We start from the raw sequence: 19,143 nt of genomic DNA on the forward strand, positions 1-19,143 counted from the left end.
ACATTCAGCAAGCATGGATCTTAATAGTGTCCAATGCTAGTTACTGGTGTTTGTGAGTCATATCTGGGCACTTGGGATTGCTTTTCCCCTCATAGCAAAGTCTATGGTTCAATAGTGATGCTAGAGGTAACAGAGGGTAAAAAGACATTTTGGTGGTCCTGTTTGTGTGAGTGTGCTTTTAAAACATTAAACTATTAAAATGTGGGGTTTTCCCTGCAACATTTCTTCTATATGAGCCTGAATTCATGTTAAACCTGTCTTCTTCCTAGCCATCTTCACAGGAGTTCTTCAGAGACTTCATATAAGCTGTAGTTGCAGGACTTGAGGTTAGGAAAAAATGTCAGTGCCCTTAGGAGGATATTAGAGCCATCATGATTTGATAAGGAGGAAAGGCAGGGAAAATGCAGTACTTTTTTGCCACTTTCTCCTCCTTAATCTGTTCTTGGGAACCGCTTTGGAGATGCAGTCCTGATACACCTTTTCTTGCTCGCTGCTAATGGCAGGAAGGGCAAAAATAAATCTTGAGATGATAAAGTGCACTGCACTTTTGATGTGTTGCTGAAACGTAAAATTCTTTTCCTGTCCTTAGATATTTTTCTCTCCTGTTATAAACCAACATGATAAATTAAGCAGGTAGTGCTTTCCAAAGCCAACTACTCAGCTATGCAGGTTTTTAATTGCACAGGGAGCTGTTTTATCAATTTAGCTTTGAAAAAAACTGCTTTTCACAACCTTCACTCCTTCCCTCCTCCCTCTGGTGCATTAAACCCCAAGGTTTTAAGCTACTTTGTGGGCTCATTATTAGGAGTGCCAACCAATTAGCCCAGTACCAGATGAAGGCCTCCAGCTTCTAACCAAGCAGCAGCCTTGGATCTCTCCCTGCCAGCACACCATCACTGGTTTCAGTGGACTTGTTTCTTACTGCTGCATGTGGTGAGATTAGGATGCAGGAATCCATTGCTCACTTTATACTTAAAGTAAAGCAAATCCAAAATGCGAGCACAAAATCAAATCTGGTTTTTTCAAAGTGGCTTTTGCAGCTTCAAATAAGTGAGTCTCTCTTTCAGACCCCCACTGGTTCCATATGAAAGCTTCTTATGAAAGCAAGCTAGCATTACAGTGAGCCCTAATTGGTACATCTGTTGGCAGACTCAACAGAAAGGCCACGAGTTGAAAAGTCTGAAGAATTAATTTACTGTGCAGCCTGAAAAAAAAATAGCCTTTCTAGCACAGGTCAGCAGCAGCCTAACATTGGCAGCCTGTGGTAAATAAATAAATAAAATCTCAAGTTTTCCCATGCTAATTCCTGACATTCAAGGATTTTTTTAAATTTATTTTTTTTTAAACATGTAAACTTATGCAGTTGCATCAAAGGAGGTAAGAGGTGGCTTCTCCCAACAACAGGCAGTACTGAATATGGCATGGATGGAAACACCCTTTCATTTGTGTTTTGCCTTGTCATATCTAGTGCCTATGATTTTTAAAGTAAAACATTGGCTGTGTTCAGTGGCTACATAGAGAGCTTTTGGTATCTGCCTTCAAATGTACAGCCTCTGGGATAAAGACAAACAGTAGGTAGCTGGGAAGCTGTTCTTGTTAGACCTGTGCTAGGAATCCTCTTAATTTATTTAGCATCATCTAGTGGCAGCTCTTCATCAGAAGCTTCTGGTTGTCTCTATCGATGGTGTCAGCTTAGTTCAAGTGGAAAATTCTCTTTCATCACCAGAGATCTGCCTTCAGGCCTCAGCCTTGGCACCAGCCAAATCGAGTGTTTCCAAGAGAAGCCGTGCAACTGTCTGATGTCCTCCTGGGGTGGTCTCAGTAGTCTCTCTTCTTCCCAGGAGGAGTGCCAGCAACTTCAGTGGTGTAGCATTTTCTCCAGTATTCCTCCACTCTGCTGTTGTTTCCAGTTGTATAAACTAGTTAGAAACAGCAGGTGAGTTTTCAGCTCCTGACTCTGCTTCCACTGAAATGAGCAAATTCTGTTTATTTCAGAGAGAGGAGGCCTGGGACACCCAGACTGGGCTCATCAATATTTAAAAGCATGTAAGCCTACAACAGGATGTTGCTTGATATAACACATATTTGAATATCACCAAAAATCTCAGGGAGTGTAAACAGTTCAGTGCAATGACCTGCCAGTGCAATGACCTGCCTCATTAAGCTAATTACAGCAATGACTTTCAGGGGAGATTTAATCACAGACCAAGCCAGGAGTTCTTGAAAATGCAGCGAGCCAGGAAAATGAGGAACCTGACATGGATTCTTCCTTTAATGACAATTCTATTTATGTTTCTTGAGGGTTTTAAAATAAAAATCAATATGAGATTTTAGTGGCACTTAATATAAATAGAAATGTGGAGAGTATAAAAATCCTAATAACCAGCTTGTGCAGTAAAACTTGATAGGATACCTAATGCAAAGGGCGAAGACAGCAACGACTGAGTCCACTGTCTCTTTTGTGTTGGTCTTTTGATACTGGACCACACAGTTAAGTTACTGCCTTTGTTTTTTTTTTGGAGCAGTGTGTGCTCTCTGAGCATTGCAATGTCATAAAAAAGGATGATCCCGTGATAAAAGCAATAGCCTTGGTGTGAGGATGTGAATGTTTAGTTCCTTGCCTTGCTGTGATTTGTACAATCATGATCCAAGTAGCTAAATACTTCTCTTGGTTTCTGGTCTAAGTGATAAAATTTCACCTTGAGTGGGAGTTTTATCTAGCAAGCCATGTCTGGATTGCAAGATGCTCCAGGATTGCGAGAATTTGGGTACAGAAGGCGTATAGGCATTGCAAAGACTTGATTAACGCAAAGGGAAGTAGGATTCTCCCTTCAGCATTCCCTGGTTTGTTGTGGACAGTTGGGTTTTTTGCCCCCTGATTTTTGGAAAGCCTATTGCCAGTGGGTGAGCACACAGCTCAGGCAAGATTATGTTAACTGGAGCTGATGACCTGCAGTCTGATTACAGCCTGTGCTGGGACTTCAAGGGGAGAGCCTTGGTTTGCTCTGATTCAGCTTCATACTATAAACAGAGGCAAACCCAGACTTTAGGGGTGTTCATGGCTACTCTGTCTTCAGGCTGGATCTCCACTTGTTCTGTGCCATGCTGCTGTTTTGGGGACATGGCATGTAATTGGAATAAATTACTTGCTAGTGGTTTGGGGTATTGAGAGCAGTATGTAATGCTGGACAGTAGCAGATGAGGAAAGGAAGGAGCTAACTGTAGATACTTGGTTTGTGAAATTAGGGCAATTTGTTGAAAGTGCATTGCTGTATGCTCATCCCCAATGGGGAGAAATTATTTTTCTCTATTGAAGAAGGCATTTGTGAAGGCTGTTCCACTCAGAAGAAGTCTTCCTGTGAATGTGGCAGGTGGTATGAATGGAACATTAGTTTCTTTGGGGGTTTGCTGCCTCATTTCTCGCATTACTATTGCCTTTCCTCTCCCCTAACAAGTCCTTACCGACTGACCGAGACTATTGCAAAGGAGTAGCTGTGGTTGCCAAGGGGTGGCTGAGAGGTGACAGCTGAAGGGAGGCTCAAGCTCTTCTCCCCTTCTCTCTGGGTATCTGTTGTAGATAATTTGAGTGGCCTTTTAAAGGACTTCTGTAATTTTAGCTGTGAAAATTGTCTGAGTGTGTATATTGGGTGACTGTCCTCCCACAAGCTTGACCCCAGTGTATGTGTAAGACCTGAATGCTCTCATGGTGAGTTCTGGTAGGAGTGAAACATGAGCTATATTTATAGTTTTCTTTTTGCTTGCCACTAATTATGAGTTGACAGTAGGAACTGGCTTTAAGAATTAAGCACCAGGTTTACTTTTTCTGAAATAAATTAATTTTCTTGCCTGAGTAAGCTTAATACATGGCGTGGGGCTTTCATTTGGAAAGTGCCTCACTATATCTCTGCTACTTGAGTCATTACCAGTAGAGTTTTCATTATGAAGTTTATCTTCCTAAATACTTTATGGCTTCAATTTTTATTATCTTTTGAAAGGCAGAATAGAGAACTTATTTAAAGGGCAGATAAAGAACAGAGAGACCTGCAGTGAGAGATTGCTTGTTTGCTTGTCTGTTCCTTATGCCCTTTCAGATGGTGGAGTTGGCCAGTGATGCTGTCTTCCAGACACTGGTAAATGAATCCATGGCTTTGATACTGAGGTGGTGTGCCAGTGGCAGAGGTGCTTCTTCTCAGGCCCTGACTGTTTGTGTCTAGTGAGCACACTTCTCCAATGTATCACAGTGCCACAGGATCACAGCACATTAGGGGTTGGAAGGGAGCTCAAGAGATTGAGTCCAACCCCTCTGCCAAAGCAGGATCACTTAGGGTAGTCCTCACAGGAATGCATCCAGGTGGGTTTTGAATGTCTTCAGAGAAGGAGACTCCACAACCTCCCTGGGCAGCCTGTTCCAGTGCTCTGTCACCCTCACTGTAAAGAAGTTTCTCCTCATGTTGAGGTGAAATCTTCTATGTTCAAGCTTGAACCCGTTGTTTCGTATTAGTGTGCACCACTGAAAAGAGCTTGGCCCCGCTCCACTTGGCACCCACCCCTCAGGTATCTATATACGTTGGTGAGATCCCCTCTCAGTCTTCTCTTCAAGACTATACAGTCTCAGGTCTCTGTCTCTCTTCATAGGGGAGATGCTCAAGTCCCCTAATTGTCCTTGTGGCTTTCCATTGGGGAACCCAAAACTGGACACAGAATTCCAGGTGTGGTCTCATGAGGGCAGAGTAAAGGGGTAAAAGAATCTCCCTAGATCTGCTGGACACTTTTTTTTTATGCCCCCCAGATGTAGGTGAATGCTTATAAGCAGCTCTGCTCTGATTTTGGACAAAATGTGTACATTCTTCATAGCTTGCCTTCCTGGCACTTGACTTCCATAGATATCTTCAAAGTAATAGCCCATGTCACCACTGCTTTTAAAATCCTTGCCTCATAAACTTAACTGCTTTGTCACATACCTTTCTGAGGAGGATCTCTTTGCATTGTATCTGCTTTACTGATGTTTTGTACAAATTGCATCCTAGGAAATAATTTGCTTTCTATGCTTTTTTCCTGAGCTGGACACTGAAATGTATTTCATCTAACCTCTGTTCTCTGGCAATTTCATTGCTAAATTTGACATCTTCCATAGTGGGGTAAGAGTGTGAGGCAAAGCAATGCAACTTGTCTTTATTCCCCAAGGTGAAATTTTGTTGATTACCTGGCAATGGAGAAGGGGAAGGGGCTGGGGGAAGGGAGGGAATCTTTTTTTGGATGTAGAATAATTACAGTTTAATTAAGAAGGAAACCTTCTGGTGGTATTTTTCATAAACTCTCGGCAATTTCACCTTAAGGCAGCCATGCTGTTGTCTCTCTCTTTCACATTTCAATAGAGGAAGATTAATTTTCAACACCTACTCAGGGCCATGTTCCTCCAAGCTAGTGTAGGAAGTGTAATTCATATCTCCTGATGCCAGCTGATCCAGCTTCCTTCACTTCTTTTCCCACTCAAGAGGAATGATAGGAAGCACTATTGTCTCTCAACACTGATTTCTACCAGTTGCACCATACAGTTTTGACTGAGAGGCTGTATACCTGCAGCACAATCTTCCAATAGCTGGAAGCTGAAGCCAGAGAGGGAATGACAGTAAGGAACCATGTGGTTTTTATTGTTAGTTTGTTTTTATTAAAGGCAGTCATTAGCTTGATAATTGTTCCTGGGCACATGCTGAAGTTTATGTCTTTGCAGATGGGGGTATATTTTTTTGAAGGCTAATTTCAGGAGCCTGCCTCAGCCAGGTCTCTCTGTAAAGCTAAAAGCAGAGAGAGTGTACTCTGAGGGCAAGATAGAGCAGGAATCTCTCCATGTGTAACTCTCAGCTGGGAGGCAGCAGCCTGTGGCTGAGGAGACAGCCCTGGAGAACACTCACCTTTTCCCTTGAGCTTTTATGTCAAAAAGAATATATGCTCCAGCACGACCAGAAATGAAGGCAGAATAATGTGTTACATAGTTTATTAGAGATATCCCATGGAGGCAGCTTGCAGGACTCACTTGGTGTTACCCTTGGCTCTGTGCTGAGCCTTCCCCACTGAGGTCTGTCACTGACTGAAGGTAGCCCTGCTGCTGGAGCTCTGAATCAGCAAGGATGCAGACAGAGTTCCTTCAGGATTCCTTTGGTTAAGCACTCTTCTCAGTTTGATCTGATTCATTTTATGTAATGCAGTGAGCTGACTGTCTTTTTGAGGTGAGAAAAACCTGGAATAATCAGAACTCATTCTGTAACTGTCTGAAACTGTTTTCAATCTGCTGCTGAACAGTTTCAGTGATGCTGGGAGGGGAAACAGTTATGTCACCATAGAAAAGGCAATCAAGAACTGGGATTTCAAATGCCTGCATCTCTAGGACCAAGGTGATTAAGTAAGGAGGCAAGGTGAGGCTTGCTCAGCCTGTGTTCTCATATACCAGGCATTGTCAGGGAGTTCATACGGTGTTGACCTGCCCTTGTGGCATGACCAGAGTTTCTTGGTGTCCATCTGAATGCTTTGGTAGTGACCCACCATGCACTACTGTGTTCTTAGTGCCCCGAGGCTTTCTGCCATGGGTGTGTGCTCTGCAGCAAAAGTGTGAGAAGCTCCTGGGAGAGGTGATAGCTGGGGTGGGGTCACAACTGCCTCAACCCATCATGAGGAGGAGAAGGGGTGACTATTTGTAGCTGTTCAGTGCCCTGAATTCGCACTGAAGAGCTGCTGGAAGCAGGTGGAGACGTTCTTCTCTGTGCACATGCTGGGATTGGATTTGCACAGATCATTGCATGCACAGATTGACTGTACTGTGAGTTTGAGATAGTGCCAGTGAGATGGTGATAATGGTGGGGATGAGATGCTGTACCACTGTCCTCTCACTGGGATGAACTGTGCAGCCCACACAGCTGAGGCATTAGGCTGCAACTGCATAACTGTAGCATGACTGCAATAATCCAAACTGCTGAGGTATTTTTCTTCAAATTCTGTATGTCTAGTTCCTCGGACTCTTTCCCAGGCTGATCTTTCACAGACTGTCATTTGTAAAGCCATAAAGCTGCTTGCTTGTCCTTGGTCCCTAAGCAATGTAATACTTGGCCAGATCTAACCTACCTTTGAAAGCACAGAAGAGGTGAGATGTCTGAATTTGTGTGCCTGTACACTTCAAGCTGTTGAAAATTTAATTCAGTATCATGTTAAAGGTGTTGCAGCTGCTCCTCCTGATCTTACAAGAAAACATCAAGCCCTGAAACACCTTTAAGTATCTGGAATTTTACCTGGGTGGGCAATGCTGCTAGTAAGAAGGAAATGGACAGTTTAGTGGGAATAAGTACCCATAGACAAAGGGCTCCTGATCCCTCATAAGGTGATTTATTTTTCCAAAGCAGAAGCTTGGAGGTCAGGGCATGGTCTGGTCACTGGAACCATTATGACTGTTAAGCAAACACAGTTGCAAATTCACCTGTGATTATGGGGAGAAACAGCTGCTTTTGTCATCCTCCCTCCCTGCCAAATTTGTGGATGATTTCCCATCAGATGTCTGCAATGCAGATGGCTGAATTGTGCAGGGGAATCTGCAGCTGTTGTAGTTTATGCTGTCCTACACCAGTGAAAGAACTGTAAAGCCACCTCATGTCAAACCTTAGAGCTACTCTTTTATATGATGCGTAAGAAATCTTTGTGTGTTAAAAGACCTCCATGCAGAAGAGAATACATTTGTGTTCTTGTGAGGGCTGGAACTTGTGTGTATTTTTGCCCCAGCTCCAAGGATTGTATCTCACTGTCGTGCGCATGTTCAGTTTGAACTTAACAACAGGGCACACATAAGGGCTGGCTCATCTGCTGTGTTGAGATATTACTGCTCCTCTGGGATTAGGAATGGAGAAGCCAAAGGTATATACCCAGGAGAGCAAGGGTGCATCTGAATTTTTTGAGGTTCTTTTTTCTCAAAGTTGCCTATAAATCTTCTCTGAGTATAGTCTGAATGGAGTAATGAATGAGACTGTGCAGTGACTCACTTGCTGAAAGCAGAACATGCTTTGTACTTCAAATTTGTTTGTTCACCTGGCCAATGGAGCTACTTTTGGTACGCAGCTGTAGCTGGATGAAGAGCTGACACGATACAATAAATAGCTGGTCCACGATAACTGTACTCAAGCAATCTGTTGATGGCAGGAATGTAACGATTCTTTACAATCTTTATTTGCAATTGAATTTATCTCTTGAGTTCTTCATGTTGGATATTCCTTGTCCACACCCACTTGAATGTTGACTTTTATCTTTTGCCTGTCAGGTACACTTCAGATCCCCAGACAATGTTGTCTTAAAATAAGAAGATGTGACTGAGGTGCTTACTTATGTACCCATAATAACCTGAAGGAAGCAAACAGTGAATGACACAGAGAAACAGATTTATGTTTGGGGGACAGCACTAAGGCAGCATATGCAGGAGCTTAGCTGGAACTGCTTGACTGATTTTCTGCCTCTCTTCTGCAGGCAAAACTTGGCTTTAGCAGCAGAAATGTTTGCATTAATTTGCTTCTGAAAATGTGTAGAGCAACTGTACTCTGTATTGTGAGTCTTTGCCATGGTGCCAAATAGCCTGTTTGGCAGATCTGTATCTGTGAACAAATACAGGTATTTACAGTGGAAAATGTTGTTTGGTACATTTGCTAACCTTCTCTTTGTCCATGTGCTACTTGCCCTTGCTTGCTATCATTACTCTGTCCAAACTTGGCCTTTACTTCTGCATATGGTCGCTCTTTGGGAAGGAGGACAAAGTGCTGAGCGAGTGTGGTCCTTTGCCCTGCTGTGGCATTCTGGGGGAAGTGACTTGTCTGCACAGGGGCAATGTGGAGACCTTTAATCACTGTTGTTCTCGGTGTGCAGCTGAATTAAACTGTGTGACAGTGACTTCACTGGGGGAAGGAGCTCTTTATCTGCCTGACTGTGCAGTGCATAGGAGTAGATTGATTATAAATAAACTGGGAAAACAGAATCCTTGCTTTATTTAGACAACTGTTTTAAAAATGGTTACTAAGGGCCTGTCTCATACCAGATGTCCTAGCACTGATTTTTGTAAGCTTTAACTTATTTTTCCTATCTTGTAACACTCCTCCTTTACACTTACTTAACCCTGTGAGCTTTTCCATTTGAGTCTTGCCCCTTGCATCTTGGGGCTGCTTCTGTGTAAGAGAAGTAAGGTGAGGTGCTGAGAGGTTGGAGTTGTCCAGGACTGTTTGGCACACCCAGGCACTGAAGCTTGACTGGTTTCTGCTTCTGGATGGAAAGTAACTCTGCCTTGCACCTCCAGGGAAGCTACTTGTCTTCTGCAAAAAAAAAAACCAAAAACCAAGGCTGTGGAAGTCCTTGTCTAAACACCTAAAAGGACCTTGGGTATTTCCACCAGCTGTGGCTCAGAGGATTTCAGTGCTTGGAGCAGGCTGCAGGGCATCCATGTGTTGACTGTGACCTTGCTTGTCTCACCTGGGATTAAACAAGTCCCTTCCCTTGCATAATCTTTTAGTTTTAATGTTAGTATACATTTGACATGGCAGTGCATCTTTTAAAAGTACATCCATTACACCTGCCTGCTACAACCTGTGGGCTTGCTTTCACACTCCAGCAGACCTTATGCAGCACACTGGAGTGTCTGGGCTATGGGCCTGCAGGTTTATTGTTATTTTCCCATTCATTTTATGAACAGAAAACATCTAAGACTAGAGGAGCTTAATGCAGAGGGATACAGTTGCTGCTGAACAACCTTTATGTAGCAATCAAAGGAGAGACAGTGACCTTGGAATCCATTTAAATGGCTTTTTCATTGGCCTTTAGTATTTACTGTCAATCCTCCCAGGATTATTGAAAGATAGGCTAAATAATCATAGGGGGGATGCATTGATTTGCAGTGTGTATGTCTGACTTCTAATTCCTGTCTCCCCTTTCCTGCAGTGGTAGCTGGAAGCAGGCTGCCGCATACAATAGCAAAATTCTCATGAAGATGGCCTGAAAGGCATCATTTATTGTGGGAGAAGCTCTTGAGATTCAGTGTCCCTCTTTCAGATTCAGTTTAATGCAGTGGCTTTTTTTTCCAGGCTGCCATATCATGCTGTCCTCTGTCAGGGGTAGAACAAGCATTGCATGATAAAGATTTGAGGACTTCAGTTTGCATTTAAGTGCCTTTAAAGACCTGATCCTGCTTCCCCTTTATTTTAAGGCTGAGTGAGCTAGCTTTGTGGCAGTCAGTAGTGCTGTGATGCTCATGAAAGAACTGAGGACAATGACATTTCACAGTCTGGAAATCTTTCTCCAAAATTTTTCTTATATCAATTTGAGATCCTTTGGATTGTTTTTCATATCCTGGGCTAAGTATGCCTGGCTTGTTTGGGTTTGTTTGTGGTTGGGTTGTTTTTTCTCTGCATGGGTTTGTGAAAACTGGAGTTGTTTGATGCTTTTGGTTGATCAGATCTAACATTAATGACTGTGGAATACAGTTTAGATTGTGTGGATAGCGTATCTAGAGCACAGTGTGGAGCTTGCTCTGGCCGATGACACACTGTTTAAAGCCAGCCAAGGTGAAGTTAGCCCTGCAAAAAAAACCCCAAAACTTGCATTTTTTTTGTATAAATTTGAGCTACCCAACTCAGACATGTTCCCAGGTACCTGGGCTGGGACTTGAGATGCCCTTTGTTTAAAAGAGACGAAGAGCCTGAAATGAATAAAGATTCCTCCTCCTAAAAGGAGAAATAAATCAACTTGGGCAGGTGTCAAAGGGAACTGTCAGCCCCTTCCACAAAGCCATATGCCTGCAAGTTTTCTGTGGGTGGCAAATAAATCATTTTGCCAGCCTCTTTTGTGCTCTTAACCAAGACAAGCAGTGCTGATACAGTAACTCTTCCTCAGCCTTTTCCAGTTTCTTCCTGAATTCACCTCTGAAGCTGTTGCATCAGATTGCTGACTTGGTGGCACACACTCCCACCACTGAGTAAAACCAAAGCAAAGCTTTTCCAGCCTCATTCTGCTGCTTCTGCCACATTAAAGTATTGGGCTTTGTGCTGCTTCTACCACATTAAAGTAGAAGGGTTTGCTTAAAGGACATGGGGCTTTTTAGTGCTGTGGTTACTGTGCAGATGACTAAGCAGTATGGACCTTAGCTGGTGTTTGGTCTGGAATCAACCATTTGGATGTTTGCTTTAATTCTCAGGTGGGATTTGCAGTCCTAATTCAAATGTATCCACCCTCTTCAATAAACATGCCCTAAAAGTATTTCATGGTGTGGTGCAGTGGTTGGAAGTCGGCTGAAGTCTGTTTGCTGTGGTGAAGTTACATCTGTATGTCCTAACGCTTCTTGGCTGCAAACACTCTTTGACTTGTGCTGTGCAGAGCATGGTTTCCTGGTTGAGTTCAGGCTTAGGTTTGCATCTGCTGGCTTCAGCATTTATCCCATTAGAGAGAGCCAAAGCAGTGCTGGTTTGGTTTTTTTGTGGTGCCTTTTTTTGGCTGGTTGGAGTTTTTTGTTTTGTTGGGTTTTTTTGACTGGTGTAAAAATAGCCCCAACCCTGTTGCCCGTACACCTCAGAAATGGCTTTTGCTGAAGCTGCATTGAAACAGATTTCTAGCCCTGGTTTTTTTATATGACTTTCAAAAGCTCATCAAAGTCTGGGCTTTCAAGTGCCCATTCCAACAATAACAGCTGAAGAAAGGAAGGCTGGCTGCTGCTGCCAACAAGAGGGAAAAGTGCATCGAGGCTTCATGTTGAGGTTACATTGTACCAGGGCAGGCGAGCGCGCCGCATCTAGGTCATGCTATGAGCCTCATCACAGCTCTCTGTGATTCTGCATGCAAGAGCCAGCTCTTGCCCTGCCTGGGTATCTCTCTCTGCTTCTCTATCCCTTAGGTCTCTGGTTGTGCTGATCACTTAGGGGCAATAGCAGGGGCTGCATGGGTGTGAGGAAGGGGCTGTCATGGAGGCCCAGCCTCGTGCTGTAGGTGCTGAAGTGTAACCTGACATTGTGACAGGAGCCTCACCTTGCCCTGAAAGTTCAGTTTGCCTGGAAGCAATTGCACCAACTGAAAGCAGTTTAATTTATACCCATATAATGTATTCCAAATCTGCTCCTCTCGCTCGCGCATTCGTTTTACTTTATTGTAATGTCAGCACTTAGCAGTGAAGTAATGGCAGATCTCTGGAGAACTTCGCACAAGCAAGAAAGCACCATTATCTCCATTTTACAGGCCCTGCTTATGTTCAGAGCATATGTGGTGGTGTAATTGCACTGAGGTGATTAAATCGGTGCAAATCCTTGCTAGAAGGGACATGCTGCACCGCTGTAAAGCGGGGCTTATTATCAGTGCAGTTTAATTCTCATTGCTCAATTAAGCTGTGCTAGCATAAGCCTCAGCTTAAAGTTGAGAAGTCACGTGAGGGCCCACGTTGTTTCTTTTCAGAGCAGATAAAGAGTTGGCAACTGGAATGGGTGAGGTTGTGCCTCGCCCAAAAGCACGGTAAAAGTGATGGGCTTGACAAATACTGTATTTTTAGTACTTTCTGGGAGGAAAGAGGTCTGGGTGTGAACTCATGGGCTTTATTATTATTTTTTGCTATGTTGGATTCTTTGTTTAAGCCAGATGTGCCACTTTGGAAAAGATCCTGAATTATACTAAGGCTTTACAAATAAATTAAGGAAAATTCATACTGACTTCTAGTAAATCTCTACCCTGTGGTTTTGGGTTTTGACAATGGCTAGATGGGTCACTGAATAACCGTGACGTCTACAACTTCATTGGATTTTTCTTTTTTTCCCCTTTTTTTCCATTTTGGCAGGGTGTGGGCACTGTAAGAAGATGAAGCCAGAATACGAGAAGGCTGCAGAGTTTCTCCACGCAGCCAGTGATGTAAGTTAATTTCCTTTATTATATCCTTCAAATAATCAGTAATAAATAACTGGAGTAATAAAAGTGACTTCTCCCCCTACAACAAATTCAGCTGTTCTCATCCTCCCACGGGACCTTTCAAAATGTGCTTCCAAAGTACAGTCTCATCGCTAATGCACGAGCCCTGCCAAAGTCTTCGGAAGAACATTCTGTCTTGAACAAAAACAAAATCGAAAGATGTTTATGTATTCTGCTCTGGGCCTTATACATAACATGATCAAATCCAAAATGGATTTTTTTTTCCAGCTACTTAAAGACATGAAATGTGAAGAAACATAGGCTTTTATTTATGAATTAGATATGGGGAGGAAGGGGGGAAGGAGGGAAGGAAGTTGATCCCTCTTTCAAATACTCTGGTTTTATGGTTGCATCACTCCATTAGCTTCATCTTAAGTGCTCCATCAGCATGGCTGAAGAAGAGAGATCCAATAATATAAGTATTAGTGTTATTGATTCAGGCTCACACTGTACTCCATGAAAGAGGGGAAGTAGGATTAGTCTCCCTCATACTTGAAGCACCTTCAGTGGAGACATCTAGAGTCCCTTTGTTGCTGGAGAAGGAAGAGAAGAACAGATCAGATGAGTAACACTGTACAAGCAGCTGTCCTCTCTGTGACTCTAAAGGTGGTCTATGGAAAGATGCCCACAAGGGAGAGATGAATTTGCCTCAAAATAAATTTGTCTTTAACAGCATTGATTTCTTCTGGGAGAAATGGGGATTTGTGGGAGGAAATGCGTTTCCTGGGAAAAGGTCTGAAGTATTATAAAGTGAGTTACCTACAGGAAATCCTGTCAGAAAGGGGAGGAGAATAGGTAACACTGATTGCTCTTAGTCCATATAGTGTCCCTTCCTGGGTTTGCATCTTTTTCTGTGTATCTTTGCTGAGTACATGAGAAAGTCAAGGCATCTAGATCGTGTCCACTGTCCTCCAAGTCCACTGTTTCCTGCCAGAGGAGTTTCTGTATGTCACTGGAATTTACAGTTGGTGATCTCTGTTTTAGAGTCCAGGTGTCCTTGCAGCTGTCGATGCTACTGTCAACAAGGCACTGGCAGAAAGATACCACATCTCAGGGTTTCCTACTTTGAAGTATTTTAAGGATGGAGAGGAGAAATACACTCTGCCACATCTCAGAACAAAGAAAAAGATCATCGACTGGCTGCTAAAGTAAGTTTTAAGGGTGTGAGGTGCTATTGGGTTCCTGGTTACTGGCTCCTAAGACTGCTTTGGTGACCAAGACCAAGACCTAGCTTCATCAACTGCCTAAATCCCTTGCTAACAAAACCAAACTGAATTCCAGTATTCAAAGCCATACAAACACGAATGTTAATTATGGTCTCTTATACACCAAATCCTTTATTTGCTGCAGGGTGTTTCATAGCAGTTCTGGTAGTTTTTTTCCCAAAATAAATATTTTTCAAATACACCCTAAGCCTCTAACTGGAGAAGGAATAGCAGTGGCTCTGAAAAATAAACAGAACGTTTGTTGCTCCCTCTTCATACTAAGCAGCCAATTTCCCTGTTAGTAACTGAATTTCTGCAGTTGTGCTTTATTCTTTCCAGCATTTCAGAGCCAATACCTAGAAGAGACCACCAGCTGAAGGAAAGTCAGTGAGACCAACCAAACCAGCACCTTCGTCTGCACTAACCAACTTTTCTGGGGTCTTGTGCTATAATATGCAGAATTAAGTTTAATGTATGATGAAAATAATTTCATTCAAAGTAGTAAAATGCTGGTACAATTCTCTCTAAGTATTTTGGAATAAAATATGCATTTCCATTAGGTACTGTAAGCCTAATGTATTTTCTGCATTATTCAGAGGAAAAAGCTGCCAGTGTTTTGTGAAGATTTTAAATCATTTAAGTGCAGATGGCATGAGGATTGTAGTCTTAATTTTTTTTCCTTATTTAGTGGGAGGAGGGGGGTTATGTGATTTAGAATTTTTTTTGTTCACTTGGGTGGGGGTTTTTTATTGTTGTTGTTTCTTTTTAAATTGCATCTCTGAGTGCTTCAAATTGGGTAATAGATATGGTCTTGCAGCATCTTTGTAGCATGTTGAAAAGTTTTAGCTATCTACATTTAGACACAGTGCTCCCTTGTCCTCCCTGCATATTCAGGCTCCAGGCTGCTGTGTCGATGCTGGGTGTTAAATCATTGTCCTGGTTTGGCCAGTTTGGAGTATTTTAGGTGCTACATAATTTATATTGAGTTAATCAGCCAGGTTGATACTGGTCGTACATATTGGCAGGTGAATAAGCAGAGGGAGAGGGAAAAGCTGTTAATCCCTTCTGGATCCTGCTTTGCCTCTGGAATTCTTTAACCTGCAGCCTCAGGTAGTCCCAGTACAGAGGAAACTCAAATAACTTGCTGCTTGCTTTTGACTGATGGATATTCTCCCAGCTAGAGACACAATAGAGCAAGATCTTCGTTGGCTGACCAGGAATAAAATGATCATAGATGCACTGAAGTTGGAGGAAATAGGGATGCATCTGGGGGATAAACTGGAGATAAAATACATCTTGTGTAAGCGTATCCGGTGAGCGGTCTAGTTGCAGCCATAAGGGGTTTGACTCCAGTTGCGCTATGGTGGTGGCAGTTTGTGAGTAACCGGTATCTGAGGTCAATATGGGAAGGTCTGTGTGAGATGAAGTCACACTTCTGTCTGTAACTGTATTCAGTGATAGCTCATGCTGACACTGTTTGTGTGAAAACTCAGACCAGCTGTCGTAATTCTTTTGCAAACAACTGGCAGATCAGTATCGATGGAAACAGGATGAATGTCCACCAAGTGACCTTGAGCAGGACTTTAAAAAATTGAGTTTTTCTTCACTTGGTTTTTATGTACTTTATGCAACTTTAAAAGATGTCATTCAAAGTGACAGGAAAGTCTGAAAAGCTAATTTATTACCAAGGCGACATATGAAGGTCTTTATACCGTGGCACCATTCTGATGATTTTATATAAGTAATCACTATTTAAGATACAGCAGGAATGAATTTAATGAGTCTGAGAGAGGTCTGTGAGCTGGTGAATAGCAGAAGTTTTGTTAGAGGCACTCTAGATGTGCAGGATTGCTCTGATCTAGTCAGTATGTGCAGCCATAATTGAAACCTGACATTCTCTTTATCAAGGTAAAATATTCCAGTTCAGTCACCCCCGGTCTTCCAAGTGGAACGATGCTGATTATTGCATCCTGGCTTTAATATCTGAATTGAAGAGAAGGTCATGAAATTCTTTATAGAAGTTTACAGGATAGTGATAAAGAGTACAAAAAACGATGTTTGAATGAAAGTTGCTGTTCTATATTGGTTGCCTTTTGATCCCATCTCCTTGCTGTTCTTCTCAATTCATGCCTATGGATGACAGTGATACAAGAGTAATGTTCTTTCCACCCTGATGTTGAGTGCAATGTAGGAAATCTTTATTCTGCGTTTCTTCTCATCTGCCTGAGTACAATCACTTAAATTACATTTTTATTGAGTTACAGAAATTAACTTGCATCTCTTTTGTTGTTACCTGGTATTGGAAATATTGGGCACGTTTTCCTATTTGCACGGGCACCCTGAAGGATTGTTTGACCTCATTTCCCTCATGGTAGTTATGACCAGCATGTGATGCCTCTTTGCCTGCTTCCAGAAACTTTAAAACCAATGTTGTTTCCTTTCTTTTATAGTCCTGAAGCACCACCTCCACCTGAGCCTGCATGGGAAGAAAAACAGACAAGTGTTATCCACCTTGCTGGAGAAGACTTCAGGGAGTCTTTGAAGAAGAAGAAACATACCCTTGTCATGTTCTATGCACCATGTGAGTGAATACCTCTCTATTTATAAACATTACAGTTTGTGAAGTCCTGAATTAATTCTTGTGCAGCCCCCAGACTTTTAAAGCTGAAGAGCTGATTCTGAGTATAAGTGCATGCAAGCATCATTGGCACACTCTTATCTTTTTAAACAGAAACAGAACAGTATACAGTGTTTATTAAAAGAGTTTTTGCATTAATGCAGGCACCGAAGCAGGCAGGGGTATAAAGCCAACAGATTTATTTTCCTCTGCTGCATTTTATGGTCCGTAGAACAAAATGTGATCTTTTATGGTAGGACAATGGACATGAAGAGCCTGACTCATTAGTGTAGCAGTTCAGTAGTGAAATCAATATAGTGGTGTGGAAGGAATCAGTCCCCAGAGGCTGAGAACAAATTTTGGTGGAATAAATTTTGTCTGTAATAAACCTACATTTAAATCTCCGGTGAGACTATGAGCGTAGCTTACTTCTCCCAGATTGTTTTGCGTGCATCACACACACGCTTACTTTTTGAAGCTCCCGAGAATATTTCTAGAGAAGTTTTGAATCAGACCCTTTATGAATTAGATGAATGTGAGAGACCTTTTCTGTTTCCTGTGTTGTCCCAGAGACAGGCAGACTTGGTAGAAGTTCTTAACTCTTGAGGGGTCTGTCAAAGAGAAAAGATAATCCTGGCAGTATTAGACACTATTAACTTGCTTTTATAGCACCATGACTAAGCCCCCCCAGATGCAAGAAAAATTCTTCCCTGTCATGTGACCAGCCCTACAATTCATGGATAACCTTTAGATAAGCAGTTAGTAACTTATTCCCATTAAACTGAATGTATTTTCCAGAAAGGGAGAAAAAGCTCAGGTCCTTAATGTTTAATCAGGCAGTTCCTTATTTTGCTTTTCTATTAGACAATTAAATATGAATGCTTTTGGGATTCTGCAAATCCCTGCTGGATGTGGGATGTAGGAGAAGGGAGGGGTGCAATTCAGAAGGGAGATTACTGGAAGGTTGTAAAAGAAAAGGGAAAGGGACTTAATTCCTTCTCAACTCCAGTTCCCACCATCTATTGACTGAAAATTGCCCATGTGTCAGGAATTTCTGATTCGGGGATTGCAGCTGGTTGAGAGCAAACTGTAAATTTTAAATCAAATGACTGCACATGAAATAGTAAAAGGTAAGATTTTACCATCCCTTGATTTCTCCTCACCTGATCAGTGACTTTCTGTGGAAGAGAGAGATTTATTTCCCTTTTGGCCTTTACCTGTATGTTTTCAAGGCACTTAAATTCTTGATCTTTTTTTGAGGTGGTGTTTAAAGCAAAGACTCCATGTGCAATGAGTATGTAGCTCGCAGGGTTGGAAGCCCAAGGCAGCTTGCCTGATGGGCTGTTTTTTATAGCACTGCTTTGCAGGTTGGCTTCTACTTACACCAGGAGGAGTGAGTAAAGATCAGCCTGGCCCTGTCTGTACAAATGGACTGTAAAAGCAAGGCTTGCATGATATTAGACTTGGGTCCTTGGAGGCTGCCCTTCAGACACGTTCTTGTGCTGATTTGAACACAGTGCTATATGAGACCACCTATATACAGGACAAAGAGGTGTTAACTGGAACCATTTCTGGCCTTCCCATGATTTCTAAGACAGTCAGTGCTGCTGTTATGTTGTCAGTATGTGGGCCATGCAGTTTCTGATTTGTCAGGATCATGTTCGTCTCTAAATGTGTGTCTGTGTGCAAAGCAGAAAGCAGGCATGCAGAGGCAGTGCAACGAGTCTTCCCTTTGAATGCAGGGGGAAACAGCAGATGAATATTTTAAATCCCTGCTTTCTGTGAAATAATCATTAATGCAATAGAATGGTACAAATCACTCTCTTTTTCAGTTTTTCTGCAGTGATAATGTGCCTCCTGCTAAATTTGATAGATTAGCTTTTGTTTACCATTTTCTCGGTCTTGAAACCTCTCAGAGCTTACATTGCCAATTAGTCTTAACTTGCTTATTTTAGTGCAGAAAGAACACTGCTAGAATTGCCAGGCCCTATTATCTCAAATAATTTTCTTTTTCTGTTCAGATCCACATCTTAGGTCAGTGCATACTTGCAGTATGCTACTCCATTCACTTGTGACTCTATGGCAGTACTTGTTACACTTACACATATGCTGGGATATATTAAGATTGGGGGTGTGTGTATATATGCATATATAAAGTATGTTTGTATATAAATATTTATGCTAAGAAATGTATCTCTCATCTGTCATTATGCTTTAAATTCTAAAGTTGAGTACTCTGACCTTTGTAAGGCTTTCAGCTAGTGACAGACCTTTAGGCAAAGGCCACCGATATATATCTTAGATGTAAATTAAAATGAGATCTGGCTTTTCTGTGGCAGCTTTCAGTCCTAATTATTCCATGTATAT

At 42.2% G+C, this 19,143-nt stretch overlaps 1 protein-coding gene across 1 annotated transcript in view; it reads left to right on the forward strand.

Annotated features, from left to right (window-relative positions):
• The window catches only part of PDIA5 (protein disulfide isomerase family A member 5), a 108,865-nt gene that overhangs the window by 60,273 nt on the left and 29,449 nt on the right, over window positions 1–19,143 (forward strand). The window contains exons 12-14 of the mRNA XM_068138999.1: window positions 12,827–12,897; window positions 13,939–14,102; window positions 16,610–16,740. Of these exons, the coding sequence (XP_067995100.1) occupies window positions 12,827–12,897; window positions 13,939–14,102; window positions 16,610–16,740 (366 nt within the window). The remainder of the gene's footprint in view (window positions 1–12,826; window positions 12,898–13,938; window positions 14,103–16,609; window positions 16,741–19,143) is intronic.

The sequence above is a fragment of the Melanerpes formicivorus genome, unplaced genomic scaffold (genome assembly GCF_026170545.1).
Source record: "Melanerpes formicivorus ecotype bairdi unplaced genomic scaffold, bMelFor1.0.p_v2 SCAF_5, whole genome shotgun sequence".
NCBI lineage: Eukaryota > Metazoa > Chordata > Aves > Piciformes > Picidae > Melanerpes > Melanerpes formicivorus.